This window comes from Carassius carassius, chromosome 20 (genome assembly GCF_963082965.1).
Source record: "Carassius carassius chromosome 20, fCarCar2.1, whole genome shotgun sequence".
NCBI lineage: Eukaryota > Metazoa > Chordata > Actinopteri > Cypriniformes > Cyprinidae > Carassius > Carassius carassius.
Window position 1 is genome coordinate 29,178,355 of NC_081774.1, and position 27,609 is coordinate 29,205,963.

The following is a 27,609-nucleotide window of genomic DNA, read 5'->3' on the forward strand; positions in this document are numbered from 1 at the left end:
ATCGGAGGCTTAAAACTACAACTCCCATAACCCCACCGCTCAAACGCAACCAGCATTCGTTCAAAGTGGATAGATTCTCTGTTTTGGTTAATGTAGTGAACGGAGAGTTAGCTTTTGCTGTCTCTCGGCTTGAATTTAGTATTTTATCTACGGCACACGTCACTAGATAATAAAGGAGCATAAACGGCTCGTCCGAAGGCCTGTTATCTTCTGTCCCCGAGACGGAGGAGTGTCTGGAATTGCACATTTAGCTTGTGAGCTAACGTCAGCAGCATCAGGTTGACCCATGTCCTCTGAAGAGGCTCTCGGCTCCACGCTCTCAAACTGGCTATCCTTTAACTCCTGGTGGCTGCTTCTGCCTTTCGTGATGCTCCTGGTAGTGGCTGCTTTCATCGTGGCCTTCGTGCTGCTGCTGTACATGATATCCCCGTTAATAAGTCCCAAACCGCTCAAACTGAACGGGGCCCATGTGGTGGTAAGTTAACTCTGTTATTTAAATATGTTAGAAATTACAGATCTCATAACATCAGAAGCAGCTAAGCTAACAAGAAACCAATGTTACAAGGATGTTGTCAATCGGTTCTGTAGTCCGTCTATCGAAAAAGCCTAATAATTTGATTGCATTAACTCATTGATCGTGAATTTTTAGTAGGCAATCATAAACCTAATGCAGTTGTGATTACTGATAATTATTCATTGTCACATGTAACTCATGCAGCAGTGCAGATGTGCATTTGACTTGATCAGTTGCTGAAACTGTTATTGCTTTAGATTGAAAATGCTAATCAAATGAACTAATATTCATGTTTAAGGTCCTATTTTACTGGAGGCCAAACAAGTGTAATTGTACTGGTTATGCAACCATTTGTTACAGGGCAATGGACATTTCAAGCGGGCACTGCATGTTTTCGCATTTGCTAGGGTTCATAGTTTATCAAGCGCTCAGACTTCTCTAGTTGTAAATGAACAGCATGTTGAGCTAGAAAAATGCAGTGTTTATCTGGGATGATTTCATGGGGTATTTTGCAAAGCATTGTAAATAAAATGCCTATTCATGCTTTATGCAGTTGAGTGTATTCATAGAAACATCAGAATGAATTCACACAGAGCATTCATACATTTTGAAAAGCCATGATCCTGTTTGTCCCATTTGTTGTCGTCCATATATGCATGATCATTTTTTTTTTTTTTTTTTTTTTGAGTATCATATTTGAAAAATTTTAAGAAAAAGCCCATAAACTATCAATTGGGCGAAAGAAGGCTTTGTGTACAACCGGTAAGTATTGCTCATGTTGATGAATCACAGGTGTTAGAGATTAAGTAGACTTCATAGGGTTAAGTCATGATTCAAACCATCAGTCTTGTGCATTATTGTTAAAAAAATCAATTTATGGAGTATATGAACAGGATTTTTTACATCTGCTACCTAACTGTTGCACTCTATATCTACTGGATGAGAGCAGATGCACATTCTGTGGCACCTGCAGTGTAGATAATTGCTTGTTTGGTGAATTTGTTTGTAGTCGTGTTTGCATATTTTAGTAAAACGTATGAACCATGACTTGCTTGGTTTGTAATAAATGGCGTGTCCGTCATCAGGTGACCGGAGGCAGCAGTGGGATCGGGAAGTGTATTGCCATGGAATGCTACAGACATGGTGCCTTCATCACTCTGGTGGCACGAGATGAGGTCTGTCACTCACTCTATACACTAGCGTCAAAAGTTTGTGGTCCAGAATCTCTAATGTTCAACAAGGCTGCATTTATTTGAACAGAAATACAGTAAGATCAGTAATCTTGTAAAATACTATTAAAGTTTTCTATTGTAATATATTTTCTAATGCAATTCATTCCTGTGATGCAAAGCTGAATTTTCAGCATCATTTCTCCAGTCTTCAGTGTCACATGATCCTTCAGAAGTCATTCTAATATGAGGATTTTTTTTTAAACAGACCGCAATTACCTTGTTTTGTAACTTAATAGATATCTTTGTCACTTTAGACCAGTATAATGCATACTTGCTATTAATTTCTTTTAGAAAAAAAGTGCTGAGCCCAAACATTTGATTGTTAGTAGACATAATAATTATTGCTGTCATTGGAAGTAAATATTTGCGGGTGTACATATTTTTCTACAGCACAAACTGGTTCAAGCCAAGAAAGAAGTGGAGAAATGTGCCATAAATGATAAGCAGGTATGTATTTCTGTGGTGTCCGGTCCTTACACTGGCTTCCAGTTACATTTAGAATTGATTTGAAAGTACTTTTACTCGTCTAAATATCACTCAATGACCTAGGACCGAAATATATTGCAGATATGCTCACTGAATATATAAACCTAACAGACCACTCAGATCACTAGGATCGAGTCAGTTAGAAATGCCAAGGGTTCACACAAAACAAGGGGACTCCTTTAGTTACTATGCCGCCCGCAGTTGGAATCAGCTTCCAGAAGAGATCAGATGTGCTAAAACACTAGTCACATTTAAATCTACAGTCGTGGCCAAAAGTTTTGAGAATTACATAAATATTAGTTTTCAAAAAGTTTGCAGCTAAACTGCTTTAAGATCTTTGTTTCAGTTGTTTCTGTGATGTACTGAAATATAATTACAAGCACTTCATACGTTTCAAAGGCTTTTATCGACAATTACATGACATTTATGCAAAGAGTCAGTATTTGCAGTGTTGGCCCTTCTTTTTCAGGACCTCTGCAATTCGACTGGGCATGCTCTCAATCAACTTCTGGGCCAAATCCAGACTGATAGCAACCCATTCTTTCATAATCACTTCTTGGAGTTTGTCAGAATTAGTGGGTTTTTGTTTGTCCACCCGCCTCTTGAGGATTGACCACAAGTTCTCAATGGGATTAAGATCTGGGGAGTTTCCAGGCCATGGACCCAAAATTTCAACATTCTGGTCCCCGAGCCACTTAGTTATCACTTTTGCCTTATGGCACGGTGCTCCATCGTGCTGGAAAATGCATTGTTCTTCACCAAACTGTTGTTGGATTGTTAGAAGAAATTGCTGTTGGAGGGTGTTTTGGTACCATTCTTTATTCATGGCTGTGTTTTTGGGCAGAATTGTGAGTGAGCCCACTCCCTTGGATGAGAAGCAACCCCACACATGAATGGTGTCAGGATGCTTTACTGTTGGCATGACACAGGAATGATGGTAGCGCTCACCTTTTCTTCTCCGGACAAGCCTTTTTCCAGATGCCCCAAACAATCGGAAAGTGGCTTCATCGGAGAATATGACTTTGCCCCAGTCCTCAGCAGTCCATTCACTATACTTTCTGCAGAAGATCAATCTGTCCCTGATGTTTTTTTTGGAGAGAAGTGGCTTCTTTGCTGCCCTTCTTGACACCAGGCCATCTTCCAAAAGTCTTGGCCTCACTGTGCGAGCAGATGCACTCACACCTGCCTGCTGCCATTCCTGAGCAAGCTCTGCACTGGTGGCACTCCGATCCCGCAGCTGAATCCTCTTTAGGAGACGATCCTGGCGCTTGCTGGACTTTCTTGGACGCCCTGAAGCCTTCTTTACAAGAATTGAACCTCTTTCCTTGAAGTTCTTGATGATCCTATAAATTGTTGATTTAGGTGCAATCCTAGTAGCCACAATATCCTTGCCTGTGAAGCCATTTTTATGCAACGCAATGATGGCTGCACGCGTTTCTTTGCAGGTCACCATGGTTAACAATGGAAGAACAATGATTTCAAGCATCACCCTCCTTTTAACATGTCAAGTCTGCCATTCTAACCCAATCAGCCTGACATAATGATCTCCAGCCTTGTGCTCGTCAACATTCTCACCTGAGTTAACAAGACAAATACTGAAATGATCTCAGCAGGTCCTTTAATGACAGCAATGAAATGCAGTGGAAAGGTTTTTTTGGGATTAAGTTAATTTTCATGGCAAAGAAGGACTATGCAATTCATCTGATCACTCTTCATAACATTCTGGAGTATATGCAAATTGCTATTATAAAAACTTAAGCAGCAACTTTTCCAATATTTATGCAATTCTCAAAACTTTTGGCCACGACTGTAGACCTAAAACCCATCTGTTTAGCTGTGCATTTATTGAATGAGCACTGTGCAATGTCCGATCAGATTGCACTATACGTTACGTATTCACTGTATTTTATGTAAAATCATTTTCTATTTCGGTTTTAAATTCATTTTAAATAAGTTAATTTTTAAATAATTTCCAAAGTTTTAAAATTGCTTTTTATTTAAATTTTTTTTTTCTTCATGATTTTACTTTATGTAAAGCACTTTAAATTATCATTGTGTATGAAATGTGCTAAATAAATAAACTTGCCTGGCCTTGGTATGTTTCTACATCTTTAAATGTAAGGATGTATTTTTGGCTAGTGCACTCAAAATCAACCCAGAAATCTTAAATGGGTGTATGATTATTGTTTTGATCACCTCTAGGTGGTGCTTTGCATTTCTGTTGACGTGTCGAAGGACTACAACCAGGTGGAAAGCGTCATTAAACAAGTATGTTTATATTTAACTGCTATTAATGTTTTCTTCAGATGGTTTGTGATGAGGTTGTTGACCGTTGTGTGTTTGCTCCACAGGCTCAAGAGAAGCTGGGTCCTGTGGACATGCTGGTCAATTGTGCTGGGACGTCTATATCTGGGAAGTTTGAGGAAGTGGAAGTCGACCGCTTCAAGGTAAGATCAGTATATCATAGACACTCAGGTGGGCATTTTCAGATTATGCTAGTAAGAAACCACCTTGCAACACCCTCTGACCCTCAAGAACCACCGTCCTGCAGAGTTTAGTTAACCCTAATCAAACGCAAACAAGCTAATCAAAGGATTTGTCCAAACCTGCTCCTTACTGTGGCATATTAATTTTTAACATATTCATAACTGTCGCCTTAGGTTGCTATGACCTTTCTTATCGGAGAGAAAAAAAATGCTGCACGGGGAGACACTAAAAATAATAAACAAATACAATGTTGAACACTAAGTAGGGCCCGAGCACCGAGGTGCGAGGACCCTCTTTTGTATCTACTTTGTTTATTATTAGGGCACGAGCACCGACGGTGTGAGGACCCTCTTGTTTCTGCTCCGTTTATTAGGTCCCGAGCACCGAAGGTGTGAGGACCCTCTTGTATCTGCTCCGTTTATTATTAGGGGCCAAGCACCGAAGGTGCGTGGGCACCTATTGTATCCGTTAGGATTCTTTTTATTATTCTTCCTCTTCCGCCGCAAGTCTATGGCAGCCCATAGAACCGATTGCGGGAAAGTTGTATAAATCGGCACACTGATAGAGGACAGTCCCAACATTAACTATAGCAAATTTGAAGTCTCTAACTCCAACTCTCTAGCGCCACCACTTGTCCATAGTTTCAATGTTTTTATGCTAATAACTTTTGAACCGTAAGCCAGAAAATTACAATTCTTTTTTCCTCTGAATCCTTGGCTCATGCCAATTCGAATGAACCCCTAAATTCAAATCGCAAGGTTTAGTTTTTTCGCTATTTTCAATTTTTCGAAAAACCTACTTTTTTGAACTCGTCCTAGACGGTTAGTCCGATTTTTACGAAAATTAAGTCGGCTCATCTTCAGTCCATGCTGGCAAAAATTTGTAGAATTCAAGTTGATTCGTCCTACCGTTCTCGAATGACACGTGAACCAATTTGACAAAGTACGCAATAATGCATGTGAGGCTATATCTCGGCAACGGTTTGGCATATTGAGACCAAACTTGGTGTGTGTTTATAATAACCATGACCTGAGACTCTCTGCAGTGTTTCGATGCAGCGCCACCTAGTAGTCAGGAGATATGAAAACTGCATATTTTGGCTTATAACTTCTGAATGGTTTGGCCAAAAATCACACAACTAGTCTCTTTAGATTCTGCTCCATGCCCTGAAGGTACTCAAAAAGGTTTGGTGGCAGCGCCACCTTGTGATCAAGAGTTATAATGAAATATCACAAAAATGCTAAGAACCTTTGAATAAATTAGACTATTGAAATGGTCTCCCTATATTCTGTGGGTCATGCCGAGAGCATCGATACCAATTATGCGAAAATTGGCCATACTTCCTATCTGCCATTTTGATTAATGTTGAAAACCTACTTTTTCGAATTCCTCCTAGACCGTTAGTCAGATTTTCAAAAATTTTTATGTGGATCATCTTCAGACCATGCTGGCAAAAAGTTATGGATTTCGTGTCGATATACGAAACTGTTCCCATTTAGCGCTTCAACGAATTTGCTGGAAGGGTGCCAAAAAGCATTTGAGGTTGTATCTCTGCAAAGCTTTGACATATTTGCACCAAACTTTGTATGTGTCATCGTCACCTCACACTGACCATGCCACATAAATTTGGTAACAGCGCCACCTATTGGTCAAGAGTAATAAACCATTCATTAACCATGAATAATTACACTTATAAAAATTCTAATATCTTTTTAATGCATTAGCCTATTGCAATGAAACTGGTCTCAAAATAATCCCTGGCTTATGCCGATAACATGGATACCAAATATGCCAGCGTAAACTGAACTTCCTGTCCGCTATGTTGAAAACCTATTTTTTCGAACTCATCAACCGTTAGCCCGATTTTAACCAAAATTTAATCCGATGATCTTTAGACTGTGCAGACACAAAGTTATGGATTTTGTGTCGATAGACAAAACCGTTTTCGTATAGCACAGCGAATTTGAGGTACAATGCCAAAATGATACTTGAGGCTGTATCTCTGGAATGCTTTGGAATATTGACACCAAACTTTGTGTGTCATTGAAAAGTCACACAGAGTACACCAAATTGATTTGATAACAGCGACACCTATTTGTCAAACTTGATAAGCCAAGTAATCATGCGACTAGAGGTTTTATGTATGATTTTTTTTTTTTGGCATTTCAATTACAATAATCCTAAAATTGCTGTTATTGCTTAATGCATTTTGTGTGATGCTCCATGCCATGCTTGGCTCCTAAATTTGCCGCTGGACTGCTTTGCCCCGTAATTGCTGCTTGCAGCTATATTTATTATTAGGGCTCAAGCCTGGAGGGCGAGAGCCCTATTGTTTTACTTAGGATTATTTATTATTATTATTATTATTATTATTATTTTTTTTTTCTAACGTTACGGGGGCTTTTGGGGTCCTTAACATGCTCAAACTCTTAAATTGGCACACACCTAGGAACCTGCAGCCATTAGGGCCGGGCAGAGACTGATACACGGGCGTGGCACAGGGGCTCTACAGCGCCCCGTGTAATACTGAGGGCCATGTATCATGCATAATTGCACGTAGACACATGAAACTCGTTACACATGTAGATCTCATCAAACCAAACTACTTGCCTACTGCATGTCATAGGCTCCGCCCAACAGGAAGTTGGCTATTTAGGGTTTAGTATTCACATTTTTCGTCAAAGTTGTGGAGGCTTTTGGGGCCCTTAACATACTCAAAAACTCTTGAAAATTTGCGCACACTTTGGAATCTGTGGCCTTTAGGAGCCTGCAGAGGCTGGGACCCGGGCGTGGCACAGGGGCTCTACGGCGCCCCCTGGAACACAGTCAGAAATGTTGATGTATAGCTCACACATACTTGCGCGCACATTCATATGAAACTCAGTACACATATAGATCTCATTGTGCCAAACAACTTTTGTTTTGCATGTCATAGGCTCCGCCCAACAGGAAGTCAGCTATTTAGAGCTATGTAAAAAGCGCATGCTCTGGAATTTGAAATACTTGTCATAGGTTTTTTTTAGCCGATTGCCACCAAACTCTGTCAATATGATCTCAAGACATTGGGGATGAAAAATTGCCAGGGGATTTTTGGTATCACGAACGGTTTGCTCGTGTTGAGGCATTGAAATTATGGCGAGAAATGAGAAACCGGACGTGTCTAATAGCATCCACATACACTACCTGAGTTTGATCAAACTTCATCGGTTTGTTTGTTGTATGATGACGATCGCATATATGTGACTATTAGGAGTCAGTTATAGCGCCACCCACTGGCAGCAGGAAGTGTCATTTTCAAAATGCTTTGAATTCAGCATCTTTTACTCGATTTGCTTCCAACTTCATCAGAATAATGTCAAAACACAGCCAATATAAATCGGCTGAGGAAATATTGATATCTAAAATTATTGTTGCTGTGGGGCATATAACATGCTTAGAATTTAATCAAACTCAGAACACGTATCAGTATTAATGATAACTAAACGCTGGCAAAAGTTCATAAGAGGGCGTTGAAGAGGCACTCTATAGCGCCACCTTTTGTCTAAAGTGGGGGGGTTAGGTTTAGCTAGAGACACCAAACTCGGGACATAAATTATTCTTATCAAGACGGACAACTTTCTAATTCACAGTCATCAGCTACGACCAACAGGAAGTCGGCTATTTTGATTTGAATGTGGATTTTTGGAAAAGTTTCGCTGTGAATTAATGCACACTGCTCAGAAGAGTTACACTATACACACCAAACTTTGTCGACATGATGCAAAAACACGGAGGAACTTAAATTGTGAGTGAATTTTGGATGGCTTGAATGGTTTTGTTGTGGTTTTTTTTTTTTTTTTTTTTTTTTATAAATGACCGTAAAAAGGGAATAATTAATTGTATTGTATTTTTAAATGGCAGCTTCCAAACACTTCAAAGCATTTTTTCATACAGATGAAAAAGTCCTTCTGAGGAAATATGCATAGTTTCACGACAACACCGTATGGATAACAGAAAATTAAAAAAATGTCAGACAGCTCTCACGCTGTCCCTCTGTTTGAGTATATGTTGTAACAATTCGTCTAGTATTCATACCCAGACCAATTGCCACAAGATTTATATTAGGGAGGGAACCACCGGCTATGGTCTGTGTTAGTTCAAATACTCAAAAAAAACAAGAAATAGATGCAAAAGTGAGTATTATTCCACAAGAAAGCAGTAAAGCATACATATCAATACATGATAGAAAACCCCACATATAATAACCATAGCATGGTGGCATAGCATTTCAAAATAAAAGGAAAAAGTCACACATCAACACCATTATTTACAAAAGTAGTGCAAGAGTTCTTATCTGGATAGGCAGAAACCACAACGGTTTTCTGCCGTACTCAAGTGCACACAAGACAAGAAACGAAATGGCCGATCCAGATGACACCGAGGAGAATAGAAGTAAGGTGTCCAGTGGTTAAACAGTCCTTTTGAAGTACAATCTTCCCGGATATCATCCGGAAGGACTAAAGAGTCCTTCTACAACCAAGCAAAAATAAATCAACATCATACCATATGTGAATCCACACAGGTCAAAAATAACCATGAGACAAACACCAAAACTTACATTGACTGAGCAGAAAATCCCATAGATTCCCAGTCTGGACTGGAGTGGTATGCCATGCTGTTAGGCCTCAAACACCTCTCACTCCTTCTATCTTTGCCTTACTGATATCCTAGAGCAATAAGCACACTATCTCCCCCTATTGTCAGGTAGAAGCCTTACATACCCACACAGGAAACTAATGTGACAGGTCAAGACTGTTACATACCCTCCCCCTCAGCAGAAGGATGGCTATAACCATAACATGGCTTCAGATTTTGTACGTGTACAGTTTCCACAATATCAGGATTATCAATGTACCTTACAGAACAATTAACAGGTCCAAGTACTTTTACCACCTTGGCAGGGCCTTTCCATTTTGCTGCCAACTTAGCCATATACCCTTCGTCTGCTCTGGAAAGAGGATGGGTCCGGACCCAAACCAAATCTCCCACCAAAAACTGCACAGATTTATGCCGTTGATTATAGTACCTTTGCTGTTTACTTTGGGCTCTTTCAACGTTAGTTTTCACCAGGTTGATGAGTTCCTGTTGTCTATCAAGAAGAACATATGCAGGGTTATCAGGATCAGGGAGTTTGTGAATGGCTCTTTCTATGGGCCCTTTCAATTTTCGTCCTAATGCAACCTCTGCAGGTGTGAAACCAGTGCTCTCATGCCATGCAGTGTTAAGAGCAAATCGAAACTCTGCTATCCACTTGTCCCATTGTCGATGTTGATCACCTACATAAGAAGCAATCATTGTTTTGAGGTTGCGATTAACTCTTTCTGTGAGATTGGTTTGTGGGTGGTAAGCGGTTGTCAATTTCTGAATGACCCCCCATTGCTTGCAGACTGTACTGAGTAATTGAGATGTAAATTGTACCCCTCTATCTGACACTAAGTACATAGGTGTACCCCATCTGGTGAAAATCTCCTCCACAAGAATCCGGGCTATTTGCGGTGTCTTGGCAGTACGTAATGGGAACATTTCTATCCATTTAGAGCAATAGTCAACAACCACGAGGAGGTATTCATTTTGTTTACTGCTCTTAGGGAAAGGTCCCATTAAGTCCACTCCTAACATAAACCCAGGTTCAACTACAGGAGTTGATTGGAGATGACCAGACAGCTTGGTTATAGCGGGTTTGTATTTTTGACATGTGGTACATTCCTTGCAATACTTCCATACTTCATTTCTCACATTAGGCCAATATGCAAAATCCAGTAATTTTAATAGCGTTTTCAATCTCCCCAAGTGTCCACTAAGGGGACTGTCATGTACGTAGTGTAAGATAGCTTCACGTTGACTGGACGGGATCATCAGTTGGAGTTTTTGTCCTTGTTGTACTTTAGGTAGACTACGAAACAGAAAACCATTCTTCATCACGTAGTGGATGCGGGAAGGATCAGGAAGTTTATTGCACTGTGCCTCTTGAATCAGTTCTTGTAACTCTGGATCTTTTTGTTGATCTGTGGCAATTTGTGCTAGATCTACTTGCAAGTTGCTTGGTAATACATCGGTGGCTTTGATTATTGCAATCATCTCCTGAGGGGTGTGGTTGGTGTGCCCTCTGGACAATATGTCAGGCACTACATTGCATTGACCTTTACGATACTTTACGGAGAAGTGAAAGCCTTGCAATCTCAGGGTCCAACGGGTGAGGCGTGATGATGGCTTTGGGTGCTGAAAGACCCATGTCAGCGCTGAATGGTCCGTTATGACTGTAAATGGTCGTCCCTCCAAATATGGCCTCCATTTTTCTACAGCCCAGACCACCGCCAAACATTCCTTTTCAGAGACAGAGTATGCCTTCTCTGCTCCTCGTAATAAACGTGAGGCATAGGCGATGACCTTTTCTTCACCAGCTGTTTCCTGAGTTAGCACCGCACCTAACCCAACCTCACTAGCATCTGTTTGCACTGTGAATGGTTTACTGAAATCTGGGGGTATCAACACTGGTGCCTGGGTTAAATCCTGTTTTATAGTGTTGAATGCATGTTGACATTGTTCTGACCATAACCAAGTGGACTTTTTTTGTTTCAGTGCATGAAGTGGGGCAGCTTTCTCAGAGAAATTAGAGATATAGCGGTGGTACCAACCAGCGAGTCCTAGGAATCGTTGCACGTCTTTGATTGACTGAGGGGTTGGAAAAGAAGCAACTGCTTCTACTTTTGCTGGATCGGTTTTTATTCCACTGCTTGACACAATGTGCCCTAAGAAGGTGAGAGTCTGTTGCATGAAGTTTCACTTGTTCAGGTTGAGGGTTAGACCAGCTTTATGGAGACAATGGAAAACTTGCTGTAGGTGGCAAAGGTGTTCTTCCTCATTCTTGGAGAACACCACAACATCATCAATGTAAATGAAACAGCACTTACCCTTGATTTCTCTAAGTGCCTGTTCCATTAGTCTCTGGAAAGTTGCTGCAGCATTTTTAAGCCCGAAAGGAAGACGACAAAATTCGTATAACCCAGACGAAGTGACAAAGGCAGTTTTCTGGATGCTGTCAGGCACCATCTCCACCTGCCAGTATCCACTTTTTAGGTCCAGTGTACTGAATGTTGTGGCACCATGCAAAGATTCCAGAATGTCTTGGATCTGTGGCATAGGGTATGCATCGAGGTGAGTTTTAGCATTCAAACCCCGATAGTCCACACACAATCTTGAACTACCATCCTTCTTAGGCACTAATACTACAGGTGCTGCCCATGGAGAAGCTGATGGCCTGACAATCTTCTTGGTTAGCAGATTAATGATTTCAGATTCAATGAACTGCTGCTTGTCCAGAGAAACTTTATATGGGCGTTTTCTGACTGTTACTTCATCAATGGTGATGATTTGGTGTTTTACCATGTTGGAATGTCCTATTTCATGAGTGCATACTGTGGGCCATTGCAACATTAACTTTTCCAATTGCATTCTGAACTGACCATGAGTATTAGCTTGTTGAACCAATTTTTGAATGGTCAACTGGGTTTCGTTAGATATAGGAGGGGCTGGTACAGCTACATAAAAATGTACTGTCGCTTGGGATCCATGTGTCAAGAATGGAAAAGTTTCTTCAGCTCTTCCTTCTCTGGCGGGTATGATGTATCGGGATCTCTGAAAGTCTAAAGTCAATCCAGAATCCATCAGAAAATCCATCCCTAGGATGATTGGCACTGTCAAATCCACATCCCTCATTATGTATAATGTTAGTTCCATCTTAAGTCCTTGGATCTCACACTTCCAAGTCACTCTTCCAATTGCAGTCTGCTGCTGTCCATTGGCGAGGAGAAATGCTTGACCATCCCCGGGGTGATATGACTTGTTCTTGCTCATCTGGTCCCAGGTTATCTACCATCGCTGTACAGTATCGATCTTGTAAAATAATAGGGATGGTGACAGTGTTGACCCCAGTTATGGCTGGATTATCGGAAGGTTGGATTATGCTTGCAGTGGTATGACAAGGTCCTACTTGGAGACAGCGAGCTGGTTGAACTTTCTTCTTTTGGTCAGCTGTATTAACTTGACTCCAGTACTTCCTAGATTCTTCAAAATCCCTTTCGATTTGTGTGCCAATCCTTACTAGTTCAGCAACATCCTTCACGGTCCCTCTTAATAGACTAGCTAGACGAGGGTTACAGTTTCTTAGTACAGCCTGGACAATGTCTTTCTCACTCATTCCACTTTTCCATTTCATACATAATGCTCTATCGGTAAGCAAAGTCCCGAATACATTCCTTCACCCCTTGTTTCCTTTCCTGCAATCTTCTAATAGCTACGTCTTCGTAATCTTCACTTAAGAAGGACTGCAAGAAGACTTCTCGAAACTGCTTCCAACTCCTCACGTGTTGCCGTTCTGCCAGCCACCAGTCTTTAGCAGTACCTTTGAGCACCGCAGTCAACGCCGCCAGCACTTCAGCATCACTAAGAGGTCGAACTGCAAAGTATTCTTCACAACGCTCAATGAAGTTTACAGGATCCTCTTCCTGAGCATCACAAGCTAGGGAACTCAAGTTTAACCGGGGGATTGTACTGCAAGGATGTATGACTTTCTGAATACATTGATGGAATGTTCTGTACGTGGTAAGTTTGATTTTGAGAAGCGGTATGAGGAGTAGAGCAATTGGGAACAGTCTGTGTGGAGTTATTTGAATGAGCATTGAATGATTTGAATTTTTGCTCAATTTGGACATCCCTTCGTTTCAGACAGTCTATCATGGATTGTCCTATGTCCCTTATTGCTAGTTCCAACCGATCCTTCATTCTCTCTCTCTCTCTATCAAAACGGTAGTTCATTTGTTCCTGCAGCGTTTGAACCTTGGCTTCCAACACCTTTTGGGAAACACACTCACCTAACCTCTGTTTGTTCTCTTCCCAGCTGCTTTCAAGTGTAGTTAGTCGATCTGATAGCCTCTCTATCATCATTGTGGTTGATATTGGTGTGGCTTGGTTATGCTCACTTTCCCATTCAAGTGGGGGTGGGGGTAGAAACCTTTCCTGCACATCATCTAAGATATTTTCCTCCTCTTCTCCTTGATCAATGTACAAGTTGCTGAATGTGTGCATTAACTCACCCAACGGGTCTCTCCGGGTAATAAATGCCTCAGATGAGAAATCCAGTTCAGGACCATTTTCATCCTCTCCCAGAGCAGCCTCACTTGCCATACTGAAATATCTGAAATTTATCCTGAACACAAGAGCTTATAAATGCCTGAAGGTCCCTGTTCGGGTGCCACTATGTAACAATTCGTCTAGTATTCATACCCAGACCAATTGCCACAAGATTTATATTAGGGAGGGAACCACCGGCTATGGTCTGTGTTAGTTCAAATACTCAAAAAAAACAAGAAATGGATGCAAAAGTGAGTATTATTCCACAAGAAAGCAGTAAAGCATACATATCAATACATGATAGAAAACCCCACATATAATAACCAGAGGCATAGCATTTCAAAATAAATAAAAGGAAAAAGTCACACATCAACACCATTATTTACAAAAGTAGTGCAAGAGTTCTTATCTGGATAGGCAGAAACCACAACGGTTTTCTGCCGTACTCAAGTGCACACAAGACAAGAAACGAAATGGCCGATCCAGATGACACCGAGGAGAATAGAAGTAAGGTGTCCAGTGGTTAAACAGTCCTTTTGAAGTACAATCTTCCCGGATATCATCCGGAAGGACTAAAGAGTCCTTCTACAACCAAGCAAAAATAAATCAACATCATACCATATGTGAATCCACACAGGTCAAAAATAACCATGAGACAAACACCAAATCTTACATTGACTGAGCAGAAAATCCCATAGATTCCCAGTCTGGACTGGAGTGGTATGCCATGCTGTTAGGCCTCAAACACCTCTCACTCCTTCTATCTTTGCCTTACTGATATCCTAGAGCAATAAGCACACTATCTCCCGCTATTGTCAGGTAGAAGCCTTACATACCCACACAGGAAACTAATGTGACAGGTCAAGACTGTTACAATGTGCTTAGACTTCCATCGTCTGGGAGAAATAGCGCCCCTACAGGTGCAATTCCCGGACTGAAAGGGAGGAGACTCTGTTTTAGTTTCACTTTTAAATCGGTTAAAAATACAAATAAATACTTAGATTTAATTCACACTGACAAGCTAAACCAGCATATCTGATTTTTACCTAGACAGGGCTCATTAATAATTGATTTCTGGTCAGTGTTACGTGAGAAATACGAGAGATGAATCACCGCTCTGAGCACGAGCGTGTGGCTGCACAAACTCTCAAAAAACGAATTTATTCTTGTTTTATAGCTTTTAAAAATAAAATATTACAGCGATATCACACAATCCACCCATTATAACACAACAAGAGCTAAATGCAGGTGTTTGTGACCCGTTTAAGTGTGAAAGACTATTTGAAACCGCGACGGGCAGAATAACATCTCAACGATCTCTCGAGCTGCAGGATTCTGCCTTTCGTCGTACAACCGAACACATCACGGACAAGATTATTTCAAAATACATAATAGCTTGGTGAATATAAACGAAAACAGCCACGTGATCATGTTGAGAAATAAATCTGAAGTGGATCTACTGGATTTGAATATTAAAGTGACTACATTTACCAGCTGCTTCTGTCTTCAGTTTTAATCTATAAAAAAAAGTAAACTCATTCGTCTTGGCTGCTTTTTTTTTTTATGCATGTACGTATTTATTTTTTTTTGCTCTAACAAGAATTAATCTATATTTAATTAAATCAATTACATTTTATTTTACATTTGATTTGTCCATTTCTGCATCTAAACACCTAAAAACCTAAAACATGCTCTATTATACTATTGTTAGCAATTTTTTTTTTATCGTCCAATTTATCTGGTGCAATTTTATTTTCATAATAAACTTGTTTGTTAGATTATAGACAGTTACAGTGGTCTATAATAAATATTAACGGGTTTTATTCAAGCTGTTTAGAATAATTGCAGTAGGCTAATTTTTTTTTTTAAATAAAAAACATTGGAAAACAATAACTGTTGTTGTTTTTGTTTTTTTTATACATTTTGTATAATTTCATAGTTTATGTATTTTATAATTATAAAAAGTAAAATTTAGCCACTCACATAGAAATATCTTAGACTTTATCCTTTGCTGACAGTTTTAGGGATTTTTAAAAATCCTAAAAAACCTTATTTGTGATTCAAATAATAATTTCAAACTCATTTGATATTGACCTATGACATCCTGTGACATATTTATTTGAATTTACATAATCTCATGGATGTAACAGTAAAACTGTTTAACTCCCAGATGAAGACTAAGCTGTAATGCAAGCAGAACTTTCACAAATGCTTATAGGTCAATAAAATCATTACAAAACACTAAAAATTTATGGATTTGATAACACCGTAAAATAATGTCTAATTTGTTAACATTAGTAAATGCATTGGTAACACTTTATAATAACTGCACTCATTAGTAAATAGTCAGTTCATGCTTTATAAAGTCTTGTCCCAACATTAATAGTCATTAGTAAGCAGCTTAAAAATACAGCTATAAATAACTTTTTCTTGGTTTATAAGCACATATATTACAAATGACAGTAAAGGGTCAGTTATCTTCCTAAGAAAAAGAAAAATAAACAAACACAACACAGATGGATACAGAAATCAGAAATATTTTTCAATATGCAATAAAAGGAAACTGTACACTTGAATTATATGTAGGAGCCATTTTGGGGATGGTAAAGGTTTTGTCCACTGGGTGGTGCTGTGGCTATGTTTAATTAGATAACGTGTGTGTTGGTATTTGGAAAGCACAGTTTTTGAGCGCACGGCAGAGTATCTCGCAAGGAGGGTTCTAGTTGAATGTGGTCCATAAGGTATGGCTTTAAGTGTACATGTGAACAAGGAGAGGACACAAGTAGTTTGAGATCATGTTTAATGGAGCTCAAGTAATAAAGAAAGACATTTGTTCTGCATCTACATCCGTCTGCATGGACTCTGTACGTGTTTTAAACTTGCTTACTCCTAATATCAACGACATTGGAAAGCCAGTACACCGATAGATAGATAGATAGATATAATAATTTATCAAATGTACAGCTGTACGGTTTCATTTTTTCCATTTGTGTTCTGTATCCCGCTGTGTTTAACTTTTTAGTTTGGAAGATGAATGTTCCTTTAAATGTATAAATAGTCTTCACTTTAGATTAGATGGCTGGAAACTACTAAATGTTTTATAAAAACCTGACTTTATCATGAATTACAGCAGGAATATATGTTAATAAAGCAGGTAATAAAGCACACTGACCAACTATTATCCTGTGTATAAATAATATTTATATATTTACACTAAAATAGTTCACTTATCACTTAATTTCACTTTTTTAATGAACTCATGAACCACTGACCACTCCTAAATAACTGGTTTGAAAATAACGTAATTATACTTAAAGTATGAAAATACAATGATTGAACTTAGCTCAAGGACAAAACATTTATAGCTGTATTTATGAACTGCTTAATAATGCCTATTAAAGGAGTGCTATTATTATTTTTCACCTTTTCAACTTTAGTTATACTGTAATGTTGCTGAGATCTTGAGTTTTTGTTAAAGGGCGTGTTCATAACGCCATGACAAAATTTGTCTCGCCACAGCAAGAGTTGTTGTTGTAACTCAGGCATAAAATGTTCAGTCTTCCCCAAACTTCACATGTTCGATAAGAGTGCAGCCCTGAACACATCTGAAGGCCAATATTCCATTATAATGGTAGCGCCACCTGCTGGCAACAGGAAGATTGGCACATATATGGAATAAACATGGATATATTCTACTTATATTTATGAGTTTAAACGCATATTTCTCACCGTTCACCTATTTACTAAAGCCACTCGCTGCCGGTGAGCCCGGGTGCGAGGGCCCGTTCATCGCTGCTTGCAGCTTTAATTATTGTTTTATGTTTGTTTAATTATTCATTGAATAATTGTGAACACATATGAAGCATTACAAACCAAAATAGTATTTATTGTATTATTGTACCATAGACAAAACCACAAAGCTGGCATAGAGGTATGTGTTATTACAAAATAAGTTTGTAGTAATTTTTAAGAAATGCATGTATGATAAAATGACATGAGTGATGAAACAGTTTCTGCTCCAGCTCTACATCAGTGTCCAAATTTGAGTAAATCAATGAATATTTAAGCCATTTTGGACACCGCTTCAGGATTTCTAGTTTTTTACTAGATTACTAAATTACAAGCTGGTGAGTTTGATCAAGGTTGGAGCTAAACTGTGCAGGAAAGCGTCTCTAAATGCCCTAAGAATTCCTCTAGCATTATAATGGTGAGAAATCTGTTCCTGAGGTGAAGTGTGTGTGCTCTCTTTAAACAGAAACTGATGGAGGTGAACTATTTGGGCAGTGTTTACCCCACCCGGGCAGTGGTCACCACCATGAAGGAAAGGCGGATGGGCCGCATCATGTTTGTGTCGTCACAGGCAGGGCAGATCGGCCTCTTTGGCTACACGGCCTACTCACCATCCAAATTCGCCCTGCGTGGTCTGGCTGAGGCCTTACAGATGGAGGTGTGTGTACACGTTATGCTTGCTTAGTATCTACCACATTACAGTCCGTTGAAACTTTGATTTTAATTTAGTCTCTCTTCCTGGTCTTTCCTAGATGAAGCCCTATAATATCTATGTGACTGTGGCGTATCCTCCAGACACTGACACTCCAGGTTTTGCTGAAGAGAATAAGACTAAGGTGAGAGAACATGTGTTTTTTTTTCTTAATAGAATTAGTCTCTTGAATATTATAATGGAACATTAATATTAATAGAATATTTAAAAGTGAAGGATTTCTAATAATGCATGTCTTTGCTCTGTTAAATAGTTGGTTCGTTCTTCTTGAATTTTAAAAATATATTAAGTGCTATTATTGGGTGGCTTTTTGTCCCTACAAAAAGCAATGCTGGATAAAACACTTTATTTTAAGGACCAATGCTCATCACTCTAAACTAGTTGCTTATAAGCATTAGGGCTGCAACTAACGATTATTTTGATAATCGATTAATCTGTCGATTATTTTTACGATTAATCGGTTTATGTACTTATATTTTAGTTTTTTCCATTTTTTCCCCAAGTAAATTATTAATAAATGGTCTTTATCCTTCAGCATAGATTTTTAAGAGATTTTAACCATTTTGCACTGTCATATCCTAATCAAAAATATACCTGGAGTTGTTTTATTGTGTTAGTAATCCTTTGTCGAACTCTTCTGCAATCAGAACACTGACCCATACTCTAGCAAATTTCACAAGATTTAAAATAATGTTTTCACCATGGCAGTCCTTAGAGCTCCTAAAGTAGTTTAACATCCCGAACTAAGCTTATTAAGGAATCTTTCAGAACATATTTTCACGAAGAATAAGGATAAAACAGAATAAAATTGCAGTGCATTGTATTTTATTATTTACTGGGAAACAGCTTTATAGCTTTTGCTGTGAAATTGTAAACAATCCTTCGAATAAAGTGCCAGTGATATGAAACCTGAATGGAACTCACAATTTAAAGTAAAATCCATCAGAAGGTTGTCCAGAAAAAAAAAATTGGACAGTCACACACAAAAAACCTGCTGTGTGAAAAAGAGCAGTGAATACTTAGAAAAAAAAGTGCATTTCAAATATCTTTAAACATTTACCTCTCTCATTCAGTCATAATTAGGCTGCACGACTGAATTTTGAACTGTTAAACGACAAACTGATCACAGAACATGTTTGTAAAGCTTTAAATGTTAACTGTTAAAAAGCAATGTTATCAGCTTTTACGACTAAACATTTGCAAACAACATTGTACTGGAGAATCTGCACAAATAAAAGTCTTAGGGGCCGTTCACATATCGTGCCTAAAAACGCGTGGAAAACGCTAGGCGCGCCGCTTTCTCCTCCTTTCCAAAGCGCTCGTGCAGAAGCGCCCCTGAGGCGTCTGCCTTTGCTAATCAACCATGACGTGCTCTCTCCTTGAAGACGCGGAAATTTCAGCAAAGGATAAATGGATTTGCAGCTCAAAAAATCGCTTGCAGTAGCTCTGCTACTAAATTTATTTCAAAATGGAAATCCATATACAACTATGATCAGCTGTTCCTTTCATCTTGACTGAGCTTTTAACGTTGTTACGGGAAAGGATGAAGCTGATTGGTTAGTTCTTGTCACATGACCCGCGATGCGCTTGCAGCATTCTGAAAAGTTGAGATGTTTTTAACTCGATGCGGTGTTGGAAATAACGAACTTGAGCGCGCAAAAGACGCGATATGTGAACGTCCCCTTAAACAGTTCAGTAGTGCAGAGTTTACAGGTTACTCTTCTTTTTTGAAGGCTCAAAGTAAAGTACTCCCAGTCTCCCACATCCCGCTAAATGCTGCAGAGACGCTGTTCGGGAAGCACGTGACATAAAACAAGGCCAGCTATTGGCTATTCGCTACTTCTCCTGCTGTACTGGCTGAGTAAAACCTCCGGTGGCTCATTACTGCCACACTTTGGTCACCGCAGATTTGAAATATGCACGAAATGAGCCGCTTACGGCAAATAAAAGTTATTTAGCAACGAATCGATGACTAAATTAGTTGACAACTATTTTAATAATCGATTTTTAGCGATTAAATCGATTCGTTGTTTCAGCTCTAATAAGCATGCATATTACTAGTATACTAGCTGTTTATTAGTATTTGTAAAGCACATATTAATGCCATATTTTGCATGACCATATTTAAGATCCCTTAATCTCTACCCCATACTTAAACTTAACAATTGCCTTACTATTAATAAGCAGCAAATTTGGAGTGAATTAAGGCAAAAGTCATAGTTAAAGGTCCCATGACATGGATTATTTCCTTTTCTTTAAATGCTTTTTAATGTTTCCTTAGGTGTACTTATATTGTTAGTATGATTTTTACATTTAAAATTTAGAAATAAAAAGCATTTTTATATCCTGATATTAGCCCTCTGGTTTGAATGCTCTGTTTGAAGGGGCGTGTCTGCTGTGAGACTGAGTAAACGACCACCGTTGTGATTGGCTGACATCTTTGCATTTGAAATGCATATTACATGTATATAATATTTACTATTACAGCTGTCGAAATATTTTTTAGATCTTTTCCCATCACATGAAAGGCTGCAGTGATGAGCATTGAGTAGACAGAGTCTGTTTATCGCGTGAATGCAGTCATCTCGTCATTATTGCAACATGTTTTCTCTCACAAAATGCTTTCACCACAACTAACAGCAAACACATGAATACAGTAAGAGCTTTGTTGTGCAGCATAACAGCGTCATTCATTGTAACGGCAGTTTGGGCAAGAGTGCAGATATACTCGCGATGTGTGAGAGCTCCGAAAAAAAGGGAGCGTTCTTTGATCGCTCTCTGTAGTTTAATCACAATTTAAATAACAGATTTGTTTCATGCTACTAAGAGAAACAACGTGAAGTTGATCGTTTAGTCACTGGCTTGAGTCACTGATGCATAAACCGTATTAAACTATTTAGAAAGAAAGTCTGTGTGAACTTGAATAATTAGCTACACATCAGAAATCACTGATCACAGATTGCGGATTAATGAACACTGTTACTCACTGTTTGTGCCGGTGCTGTCGAATCCATATCATAAAAGTCTGTTTGTAACGCCTGTGCTGACATTGCGATTGAATCATATGTAAATATTTGGGCGGGCAAAGCAGATAAAGGGGAGGTAACAATTCTCCTTACAACGTCACAAAGAGGAGATTCCAGATCAGCCCGTTTGAGCTTCCATTTTCTCAACGGCAGAGAAAGATGGTAAAATCTCGATTTACACCAATTAAAATTTCTAGAAACTTGGGGACCATATACAGGCTAGGGGAACTCATATTAATGTTAAAAAAACCTCAGAAAGTGAAATTGTCATGTCATAGGACCTTTAATAGTTCTAGTTAATACTGAGAATTGCTCCCCAAACTAAAGTGACTCTTTTTTTTTCCTCGCCTGTCTGTCTTTTATTCTTCTGATTTGACTCTCTCTTTGACAGCCTCTGGAGACTAAGCTGATTTCAGAAACAGCTGGAGTCTGTCAGCCTATGCAAGTAGCAAAGATTGTAGTGAAGGATGCAGTGGTAAGTAGGGATTGGTCAAGACACTCAACTACTCCGCCAGTAATAGTTGAATTTTGATCATTTTCTCACCCTTGTGTCAGTTCAGACTTGTATGACTTAATTTCTTCTGCATGTGGAACTCAAAAGACATTAGGGTTTTTTGTCTGTGGTCTTCAAAACTTCTTAATTTGTGGTGAACTATATCTAGGGCCATGCAAAAAATCAAATGTTATTTTTAATGCGCATCTCATCGTCCAATCGCATCGTCCAATCGCATCGTCCATCTCATCGTCCAATTTTAAAAAATTGCATCCCGGGGTTAAAAAACACGTTTTTTTGGCAGGGTTACCTTGGTAAGATTCGCATTTTAGGGGCTAAAAATCACGTTATTGGTATTGGGTTCGCTTCAACCCGCGGACATGAAACACAACCGCGGACTTGGCAACACTGGTTCAGTTGGAGCGGCATTTACTACGCAGAGCCATAGTCCACCGACAAGCTATACAAAATCGCTTTCAAAATTGACAAAGAATCGCCTCCGATTTTGAAATCGATTTTGTTTATTGTCCGTGAACTATGGCTCTTTGTATTAAAGGCCAACCAGTGTTGCCAAGTCTGCAGTTGTTTTTCATGTCTGCGAGTTGAAGCAACAGTACCAATAACGTGATGTTTAGCCCCTAAAATGCGAATTTTACCAAGGGAACCCCGCCAATAATTTGTATTTTATCTCCCGGAACTAGGGATGGGATGGTATGAAAATTTAATATCACTATTATAGTGACTAAAATTATCACGATTATCAATATTATCACGGTTTTGTTGAAACGAGATGAAAGTGTTCAAAAATAGTTGATGCTCACACTGAAAACATTTCAGCAAGTTTTATATTTAATAATCAACAAACAACTAATAAAACAAGCAACTCTATGCACTTAATTTAAAGAAAGATTAAATTCTGTGGCATTTCCTTCCTTACAATGAAAAGTGTAGAAGCATAGAAAAGTCACTGACTTTCGCCATTCCTTCTCGAAAAAAAACATTGTGCGCTGCGCTTGCGTCAGACTGTTGCTGGCTGGACATGATTTAATAGCGAGTTATTAAAACCGCGATAATCAAACACTGTTTTAATGATAATTCATTTTTAAACGATATTACTAACCTTCAGCACATTTTATCACGGTTATCAATAAAACCGGTTATCGTCCCATCCCTACCCGGAACGAAACACGATTGGGCTAGTTTTATGTAATTGGGCAGGTTTTGTTTTGAAAACCTGGCAATCCTGATCTGAACGCACGTGCTGGAGATATACTACTAATCACAGGAGAGCCTTTACTGACAAGATGCGCATGAAAATCACATTCAAATTTTTTTTTTTTTTGCACAGCCCTAATTATATCTTTAAAACACTAGTCAATTTTGATAACCTTCTGTTCCTTAAATTAAATCGGTTGATCTTTTTTCTAATTCAGTTTGATATTAAGCCTAAAACATACTAGTATTTATATTTTCATATAATATATATTATGCAATAACTATTACTGTTTCTGTTCCCTCACAGCAGGGAAATTTCACCAGCTCATTTGGACCTGATGGCTACATGCTGTCAGCGCTGACCTGTGGGATGTCCCCTGTTACCTCCATCACTGAGGGGCTGCAGCAGGTATGGCCCATTATCACAAAACACTGAGAGTCTGAGTCTAGTTCAACAGTGGCATCATATTCGACTTACTGACAGTACTAGGGATGCACCAGTTGACCGGGCATAAATCGGAACCGGACGGTTTTTGCTTAAAATACGCGATCGGCAATCGGCCGGTTTTTGGTCTTTTATTCGGCCGATTTTTCCGGAAGTGCACTCGCTTGCACAGATTACATTGTAATCATTCGCTATGCCATTTGTGTGGAAGTATTTCGAAATCTGTGCGCAGGACACGGGCAGCCGATCACTGGAAATGCAGAGCTTCATGTCTGAGGCAGATAGCAGGAAGCGATCAGCCGTTGGTGTACTGGCGCACAAATAAGAGCCCCTTTTCTGCGCGCACTAAAGCTGCACGAGCGTATACTGTACCGGTCCGCGCCCTGATCACCCGTAGACCGTGAAGGGATGTTCAGCACAACTTCTCACGTGTTGGATGAGAAACGAAACGGACTAAACTGTGACAAAACTGAATTTTATTTATTTTTTTTGTAAATTAGAGCTTGCATACACATTTGAAAAGCCAGAAAAACGTCAGTTCTGCATTAGGATGATTTATTTTTTATTTTACCTTAAAATTACATAGACTTGATTTAAAAATCACCTGCTGTAGCACACTGAAAAAAAAAAGTTTAATTCATCCAATTAAAACATTTTAGGATAATGATTCACATCTATATTTTTTTACTTGAGACAATAAGTTATTTTTCATTGGCTCAAGTAAAAAAATATAGATGTGAATCCTACCCTAATTTTTTTTTTTAATTGGATGAATGAAACACTTTTTGCATCTTTGTTTTATTCACACCAACATTATTTGATTTTAACATTTTGGAATGTATTTATATAGCATACTTTTTATTTAGTCTCACTGGTAAAGACCAGTTTTTTTTTTTTATTTAAAACCAAATTTAAAAACTAAAACAAATATTGAATGCTGATTAAGAAACATCTTATTGAATGTGTGTTGATTGTGTTGTTTGGACTGTAGAACTATGCAGTTATTGCCTTTAATTTCACATGGTTACAGTTAATCTTTTAATTTAAGGCCAGTTCAATGTAGTTTCAACCCAATTCAAAAACAAAAGCTAAATGCTGATGTCTGTACCATCTGTGTTTGTATTGAATGTAGGCTACTTACTGTGCAGTTACTGCCGTTAATTTCAGATGGTTACAGTTATTGTTTTCAATAGCCAAAAGCCAGTTTGCCCTATTAAATACCAAATAAACATCTTGTTTATACATACTTTCCTCCTTTCTTGTTTGTTGCTTAAAAGATATAAAAAAAAATCGGAAATCGGAATCGGCCAGTTTGCTTGTAAAAAAATCTGTATCGGAATCGGCCATGAAAAATCATTATCGTGCATCCCTAGACAGTACCTTAGGAGATAGAAATGGATGAGTTTTTGTGTAATTATTTCTGCATCATGTGTCTTTCATCATCCTGCCTGGCCTTTGTATCTTAGTAACATCATGTTTGCATTCAGCTGTCATAGGGCTATTTGAGTCAATCACAGTCTTCGATATTCCCTTTGAAGATTTTAATGAGCCTCTTGACTTTTGCCCAGCTCTTCTCGGACTCAAAACTGAGGAATAAAGCTGAGAGATCAGCCAGGTGGCATTGTTTTACTGCTCCTTTTTTATGAATTCCTTTGAAGAATAGAAGATCGAGTCACAGCAGATTTTAAAGTAAAACCGATTCAGATGTTATCAGCATGTGAGGAAGGAATCTTTGTGCGCAGAACCATTTTTAAATCCTTTCTGTGACATTCAACATTTTCCATATGTGAAGAGAGTCTGCAGATTCAGTCTGTGGCCGTGTTTCACAGTGTGAAAGCTTGTATTACTTCTATTCTTCTACTCTTTATATCTTGTTGACAAAATTATTATGAGGTTTCTAAATCCGTCCAGCTGTCTGATGTCATGGCAACTACCCACAGTTTGGATTCTTACAGTTTTAACCTAATATGAAATTTACAAAATCAGAGTTTAAAAATAGCTGAAATAGATGGATGGATGAATGGACAGAATATCTTAGTGGATGGATGGATGGATAGATGGATGGATATATAGACAATATCGAAGTAGATGGATGGATGGATGAATAGACAATATCTAAGTAAATAGATGGATAGATAAATGGATGAATAGATAGATGGATTGGTAGGTAGATTTAGTTTTTAGATGATCTTTTGTTTTTCTGTGATGTTCAGATGGTCATTATGTCATTCTGTGCAGATTGTGACGATGGGGTTGTTCCGCACCATCGCTCTCTTCTACCTGGGCAGCTTCGACAGCATCGTCCGCCGCTGCATGATCCAGAGAGAACAGTCCAAAGCAGCAGACAAGAGGGAGTAGCACCAGCCTTCCCACCACATGCACCTCCGTCAGCACCACTAACACACACACACACCTCACAGCACGCACCGCCTGTCCTGGCAGACATGTTCAAATGCGTAGAAGAGGTCTAAACTGACAAAACACTGTTTTTGCTAATTTGTTTCAGTAGACCTGTGATAGGCGTCCATCTTTCATGTGTCTTTCAGGACCCCGATCATTCCAGTGCATGCTGCATCAATATTTCAAGCTCTTTAAAACTTTATATGCATTGAAAAGATTTACTCTCTGGTTCTCACTGCCTCTAGTACATTCTCTCGTTAATGAAAGTTCGTGGTTGTTCTCAAAACCACATGCTATCTGAGTTCTTGTTCTAGCCTGTTGGCCTAATGTTATTTTAACACTAGAAATAATTTCAGTCAACTTTTATTTAAATTAAGATGTTACCATTTGCCGTATGGGTAAAAAAACAACTTCACTTCCTTATGTTACAGTGAGGTGAAGAACTGTTCTTTTGACTGGTCTGTGATGTTCATAGTCAAGCACTGTATCTTCCTGCTTTTAGATTTCATAGTTTTAAGGTACGGATACAGGACAGCCGGAGTCTGCCACTCTGCCTTATCATCTTTGCTCTGTGTGGGGGTTTCTGAAGGAAATGTTTACCTTATAAATGTGCGTGCGAGTGTGTATGTATATTTGTCTGCTTGTATGCATGCGTTTAAGTGACCTCAGGGGCTTCTAAGAGTTCACTGAACTGAAGGATGTGTAAGGAAAAGCCATCGCAGAGGTTTAAAGGCTCCCTGGCTCGAGTCAGTGCACCTCTCTGCCAACAGGTGGAGCTGGAGATCCAAACGGATCAGGTGTAACCTGAGCAAAAGCCTACATGTGCAGCAGCCCGTGTTAAAAGCTGATCTAGAATCCGTCATAGTCGGATGGTTCCATGTCCACAACCCCAGATCTCTGTAGTATTGAAGGTGAATAAATGCGAGTCCATCTAGTGTTCGCGCAGGTATTTTAAACACTGTAGATGTTGTGAAGCTTGATCCGATTTTGACATGAAAACAAGCAATATGGCTTCCACAGGACAAGTGAATATCCTCGTGCGCTGCTCTGTCGTAACGTAAAATAGATGGTTCCAGCATATATACTGTTTTCTGCTTCCAAACCTGCCACTTGTCCCTATTGCAAGTCGTACCTTACTGACAACACAATAGTTAGAGAGAAAATGACACTTACTCATGTTGTAATATTTGCCTTCCTCACTGTCACAAGCAAACGGGGAGCATGTGATGCGATCACACCCTACAGTTATGCGAGCGGATGTTTGAGGACGCATCTTTTGAATGCACAGAAAAGAATCCATTTAAAGTAATAGTTCACCCAAAAATGAACATTCTGTTATTATTTACTCACCCTCATGTTCTTCCAAACCCGTAGGACTTTCTGTTTTCAGTAGAACACAAAAGGAGAGGTTTAGTGGAATGTTCATGCTGCTTTCCTTACAGTGAAAGTGAATGGGGCCTGCAAAGCTACAAAATAAACTAAAAAGGACTGTAAAAGTGTAAAATATTAATTCTTCTGAAAAAGCATTATTGATTTGGGTTAGAAACAGAAAAATCCCTTGAATTAAAGATCTTGAATTTATTGTACATGAAATAAGGGAGTTATGGCATGTACAGTTTTCTGAGTCAAATTTTGGCTTCTT

The 27,609-nt window shown here is 39.0% G+C and overlaps 1 protein-coding gene across 1 annotated transcript; it reads left to right on the plus strand.

The window, feature by feature from the left end:
* Positions 1-136: 136 nt before the first annotated feature.
* On the plus strand, positions 137-26,889 carry LOC132096813 (3-ketodihydrosphingosine reductase). Its single transcript, XM_059502427.1, has 10 exons — positions 137-475; positions 1,600-1,689; positions 2,137-2,193; positions 4,435-4,500; positions 4,584-4,679; positions 18,143-18,334; positions 18,429-18,512; positions 21,806-21,889; positions 23,430-23,531; positions 25,806-26,889. The coding sequence occupies exons 1-10, from the start codon at positions 287-289 to the stop codon at positions 25,923-25,925; spliced, it is 1,080 nt and encodes a 359-aa protein (XP_059358410.1). The 5' UTR covers positions 137-286; the 3' UTR covers positions 25,926-26,889.
* Positions 26,890-27,609: the final 720 nt, after the last annotated feature.